This window comes from Camelus dromedarius, chromosome 31 (genome assembly GCF_036321535.1).
Source record: "Camelus dromedarius isolate mCamDro1 chromosome 31, mCamDro1.pat, whole genome shotgun sequence".
Lineage (NCBI taxonomy): Eukaryota > Metazoa > Chordata > Mammalia > Artiodactyla > Camelidae > Camelus > Camelus dromedarius.
Genome location: NC_087466.1, coordinates 15466233 through 15472232, shown reverse-complemented (window position 1 = coordinate 15472232; position 6000 = coordinate 15466233). Strand labels below are relative to the sequence as shown.

The following is a 6000-nucleotide window of genomic DNA, read 5'->3' as shown; positions in this document are numbered from 1 at the left end:
CCCGGCAGCCTCCCCAGAGATCCTAACACAAACAGACGCGTCCCCAAACACCGCATCCCTCTGCTTAACCGCCAATTTCAAACTTCCAAGACCTGCCCTGCCGGGTTTGTCCTCCCCGTTTCCCATTGGTCACGAGTCAAAGGAAGTAACAATTTGATTGGCTCTCTCTTTCTCTTCCTCTGTTTCTTTAAGGACTTGGGCGGGGCCTCGTTGGGATGCAGCTGTCGATCATAGGAGCGGGCGCGCTGATTGGTCCAATCTAGCGGGCCCCGCCCGCGACGTTCCCAGAGTTCAAACGCCGCGGCGGGAGGCGTGGGGCGGAGTAGAGGGGAAGACTGGCGGGGTCCTGTGAGCGTGAGTCTGGTTACCCCACTTCCAATTCTTCCCCACCCGATTCTGCAAGACCAGGGGAAGGGCCTCCCGCACCCACAACAGTCCTGGCTTTCCCTCTCGGAGTCGGGAGGGCGGCGGTCCTGCCCACAGGGCTGCCGGGGGTTTTCCCGGGGAGCCGAAGGGTCGGCGGGGCGGTGCCGGGGCCGGAGGAATTCCTCTCCCAAGCTGGGAGTGGGGTCCTGTGTTTGTTCTGTCCTGCCTCCTGTTAGCATTACTACTGAAGGCCAGTCTGTGTGACTGTGTTTTAGTGTCTTCACACTCTTCGTTTCCATCCATCACCTCCTGGCTTTTTCACTTTTCCGGACCCCCTGGTTTCCCTGCTATTGTTAGGGAAGGCCAGGTCCTGCCTCAGACCTTCGCTCTGGCTGTTTCCTCCGCCTGGGATACTTTTCTTTCCCCAGATATCAGCAGGATATTTCTGCTTACTCCCTTCAGATTTTGATTCACGTGTTACCTTCTCAGTGAAGTTACTCTGACTGCACTTTTATAACACACACACCCATGTCGCAATTGCCCTCATTTTGTTAATTTTGTTTGTTTTGAACCGCATAGCTCTTATCACGGTCCAGCATACCTAAATTATGTGATTTGCTTATTTTCAGCCATTCATTCAGTAACTGGATGCCAGGCTGTATTTGTCCCTACTCCATGAAGATAAAAATTACTGCCCTCGTTGGGGTTACATTCTAAGGCCGGGGTAGGGGGCAGATAATAAATTTCTGAGTAAGTGAGTATGTCACATAAGTGTTGCAGTGTTACCCATGTTACAGAGAATAAAAATCTCACTTTTAATCTCCATCGCCAGACTGACCTGTGTGGTGGCAGATTTTCACCTCTCTGTCCCTGGTATCTTGAGGAAGATGGGGGTCTCTCAAGCCCTTCCTGCTCAGATGGGCAGTACGCCCTTGACCTTTTCCTATCTCCCTTCCTCACCAGTGGGGAGATGTTGAAGTTCAAGTATGGAGCACGGAATCTGCTGGACGCTGGTGCTGCTGAACCCATTGCCAGCCGGGCTTCCAGGCTGAATCTTTTCTTCCAGGTAACAAGCTCGCTTGCCAGTTTTGCTCACCTGTTTTTGTTTCCTTGGAACCTCCTTGTTATTCACCTTTGCTTTTATTGTAGGACTGAGGCTACCCTAGGAAAAAAATCCCATTGGGTGTTTTATATGTGCTGATAGTATTGGAACAAGGAGCTGTTATGCAGACAGGAGTAGGTAGCCTAACTTGCCCTTGAAGGGAGAGGGTATTTTTATTTTATTTTATTTTTTAATCATTTCACACACTTTACACTTCTGTACTAAAGGTTGTCCTTTTATTAAAGATAGAAAAGCAAATGAACAAAGACACTCTTTTGGCCAGGATTTCTGTTGGTGTAATCCTGTTTCGTTTTCATTCAAGGTTGTTTATGTTTTAGATTTTTGAAAAAAGTTTTAATAAATATCACGCCTGTGAAGCCTATGTTCCTCGCAAGAGATAGGACATTTCCATCACCCCCAAAGTATTAAAAGTTAATGTTATGAGATTATTTTCAAGTATACTTCTAGTTCTTTTGTTTCTGATGTCGATGGAACACTACTGGTGTAGAAGTCTTTGTTTGACTTACGTATTCACAAGTCAAAGGGACAATATAGATAGTTGTGAAGATTTAGGTTTGAATCCTGGCCCCAGCATTTGTTAGCTGTGTTACCTTGGGTGAGTCAGTTGCCTTCTCTAAATCCATTTGCCAATCTTTATAATAGATTATAGCACCTAATTTACAGAGTTGTGAGGATTAAATGAGATAATCCAGGTAAAGTATTAATCCCTTGCATGGCTCTAGGGAAGCCCTTTATAAATGGTAATTACTATTAATACTAAGCGTAGAAATAGTATTAGTTATAGTAATAATAAATTTATGTTCACTTAGCAGTAACTATATTTAAGAAAGTATTTTAAAGAAGGTATTTTTGTAGGGTACCTGATTGATGATAAATACTAATATGTTCTTGATGACATTTTTTCCCAAGGTACTGGTACTGAGAAATGTTCAAACAGACCAGAATGGAGACAGATTGATAGCTTAGGTTGTTCTGTGGGACCATCCCTGTCACCATTTTAAGTCTTGAGATATTTTTCACGAATGAATAGTCTGTTTTTGACCTCAGCTGATTGGAATGCTGCCACTTCTTAACCTCTGTATCGTTTTACTCCAAAACTCTTCCAACTTAATGACACAATTTATTAAGGGCTTATAATGTGCAGCTGTGGAGGGAGGCCAAGGCTGATCCAGAATCACGCAGCTGGTAAATGGCAAAGTCATGCTCCATTTTTGATCTGTGGGCGTGTAACTGGGGACGGGGGGGGGGGGGGCAACACTGCCAGCGTATGTCAGCGTTTAAGTGAATCTTCTATTTAAATATCATTAAAACAGCAAAGATGGTGGGTAAATCCCCAATTCATCTTTTTTTTTTTTTAAATGAGTTCCTTCCCGCACCTAGGAAAGCTATTATTTGCAAGCATAGCATACACCTGACATTTGCCTACTATAAACAGGTAAGGATACTGCTCTTTCCCCATCCAGTGCCGTTTTAATGAGGTTTGGATAGAGAGTAGTTTTTGTTTTTGTTTTTTTTTTTCTGTTTAGGTAAGTACTTTAGACAAGGTCTCCGTTTCTACTTAACAGTCCTTCCCAACAAGTTCTAGGTCAGTGGTTGGCAGGCTTTTAGATTTTCGAGCCAGCAAAATTTTACAAATTAGCTGGGCTGACCTAGGTTTGACGGCTTTTGTGTTTTGCCAAGTAAGAGATGTAAAAAAACAAACAAGAAATACCTATTATCTTCTGGTCCTTTTATTTCATAAAGGAAAGGCATTTTAAGAAACACCACGAAAGGAAGGGCATCTTTTGAAAATAAAGGAGCATTTTACAATTTGAATACACTTAGCTTTGTAAAAGAGTCATCATGTAGCGTTCATTTTTTCTCATTTCATGGCAGACTTGAAAACTTTAAGACTCAATATTGTTTTGGGGAACTGCTGCTTAGTCTAAACTCATTAAAGAACAGAAGGAATGAATTTTATTACTTTCTTAGTTAATACAGAACTATAAAGTGACAGGTATGGTGGCCTTTTGTGACCCAGGGCTTAACAAACCTGGCTGAGATTTGACCCTCTTGGGGGAGTTGTTAAAAAATATACTCCAAGCTACAAACTGGAAGATTCTAATTCAGTAGGTTGGGGATAGAACCTGGGAATCCGTTTTTTGTTAGTTTGTTTTTTAGTGAAGTTCTCCGGGTCTCCGGGTGATTGAAACGTAGCCAGTCTGTTTCTGTTGTCCAGTGCTGTGTAACAAACCACTCACAGAGTTTGAAGCAACAGTGATTTGTTTCTTAGGATTCTGTGGGTTGGCTGGATTTAACTAGGTGGTTCTTCTGCTCCACCCTGTGATGTCAGCTTCAGCCAGCGGGGGACCATGTTGAGTTGGGAGCTAGTCTGGGACTGGAACATCTGGGAGCTGACTGCTGGCTGGGCACCTCAGAGTCCTTCCACAGACCTCTCCGCTCTATGAGATCTTTCATTATTCAGTCTAACTCGGGTCTTGTAACTTTTTTCTGTAAATAGTAAGTATTTTATACTCCATAGGCCATGTAATCTGTGCTGCAGCTGCTCGACTCTGCCATCGTAGTACAGAAGCAGCCATAGACAGCGTACAAATTAATAGGTATGGCCGTGTTCCAGTAAAGCTGTATTTATAAAAACGGGCCATGGGCCAGATTTGGCTGACCCCTGCTCTAGCCCAAGCTTCTTGGCTTCCGGAAAAAGCAAAAGGAGCAGTTGCCAGACTTCTTAAGGCCTCCACCTGGAACTGGCAGTGTCACTTGGGTCACGTTCTGTTGGTTGAAGTGAGTCCCGGCAACGGCACAGATGCGCAGGGAGAAGAAATAGATTCCAGCCCTTGATGGGTAGGGCGGCAGGTGGAGGAACCGCTGGTGGCCATCTTCGCAGAGAGACCGCCACACCACCTGCCGCCTGGCACTGGTAGGGGTCATGGATGGGGGTCATGGCTCTAGACCAGGGCTTGCAAACTCGTTGTCTGTAGGGGCCGGGCAGTGAGTATAGATGAGTCAGGTGGGCCAGAGAGAAGAGCGCGCAGTTGGATCTGCAGTGAAGTGCAGTACGCTTCCGCCACCCAGAGGGGCAGCATCCTCGGGCTGCAGCTGGACATTGCCGGGCAGGAAGGCGGGGCAACGTGGCTGGACCTGCCAGTGTTTGCAGAGAAGCCAGAAGCACGCCCCCACTCCTTTGTTTTGTGTGACATCTCCTGATTTTTCAATACTGGCAGATAACTCAGATTGTTTTAAATACCGTAGGCCAAACAAAACATGTCTGTGGGCTGGATACAGTCTGCCGGTTTGTGACTGTTGCTCGAGATCATGAATAAATTCAGCTGTAGTGTAGTCGCTCCATTCCCACGGCTCTCAATGGTTTGAGGGAATTAAAGAAACTGAGGTTACAGAAGCAAAGCTCTGGGAACACATGAAGGAAGCAGCAGTCACCATGTCCTACTGTAGAGACAAGGAGACATGTCAGCACTGGCAGGGTCCAGGGTAAATGTCCCCGTGAGCCTCAGACCGTTAAGAAAGAAGCACCTTTTCTTACTCAGGGCATACTCGTGAAATTTTTCTTCCCAGGTACTGGAGGAAGAAGCCCACGGTAATGGAATTACACAAGTGATAACTTAATGGCTGTCAATTGATGGCACTTTAAAGAATGAAGCCACCAGATTGTGCTGTTAGCGTGTGTCGTGAGCAGTTGAGTCGAGTTGGTGGCTTGCAATTTACTCTGCGTGGATGTTATTGATCAAAGCTTTTCATTATTGACAGTGTCTCCATCTGCTGTTTGCTGTTTTTAGGGGAAACCACCCTCGATGACTCAACAGCAGATGTCTGCTCTCTCCCGAGAAGGGATATTAGATGCCCTCTTTGTTCTCTTTAAAGAGTGCAGTCAGCCTGCTCTGATGAAGATTAAGCACGTGAGCAACTTTGTCCAGAAGTGTAAGTGTGGGGAACTTTTTCTTGAAAACTGGCCAGCTTAGAGAAAACCGGAAGGGGGGCAGAGGTAGGATGGGTTAGTGGTTGGTGGGAGTGGGTAGGAACTCCGCTCTTAGACCCAGCGTCAAGGTCAGGTTCTGCCTGTTGTCGTTGGGAGACCGGGGAAGTCAGGCCTCTTGGTTGCAAGTGACAGAAACTCAGCTCAAACTAGTTTAGGACAAAAAGTGAATTTTTTTGGCTCATGAAACTGAGAGGCCAGGGATGGGTCAAATTTTAGTCACGGCTGGTTCCAAGGACTTAAATAACGTCCTCTGGCCCCATCCTTAAGTGTAAGGCTGATTATTCATTAGGCCTGGAAAACGCAATACTTAGCGCCCACAATACTTAATTTTAATAAATCGATTTTATTGTAACTAGTTTAATTTTATTTTAAAATCATAAGAAAAATGGGGATATAATAATGTGTAGTGATTCCAGATTGTATTCATCTTTATACCAATGTGGTCATAAAAAATATATATATATTTGTTTTTTGTTTTTTGTTTTAATGGAGCGAGGGGTTGATGAAGGCAAAAGTGCCT

The 6000-nt window shown here is 44.9% G+C and overlaps 1 protein-coding gene across 1 annotated transcript in view; it reads left to right on the top strand.

Annotated features, from left to right (window-relative positions):
- Window positions 1-336: 336 nt before the first annotated feature.
- CIT (citron rho-interacting serine/threonine kinase) overlaps window positions 337-6000 on the top strand; it is a 148041-nt gene continuing 142377 nt past the window's right edge. Inside the window, exons 1-3 of the mRNA XM_031442804.2 lie at window positions 337-354; window positions 1330-1432; window positions 5281-5422. Coding sequence (XP_031298664.1) covers window positions 1337-1432; window positions 5281-5422 — 238 coding nt within the window. The 5' untranslated portion in view covers window positions 337-354; window positions 1330-1336. The remainder of the gene's footprint in view (window positions 355-1329; window positions 1433-5280; window positions 5423-6000) is intronic.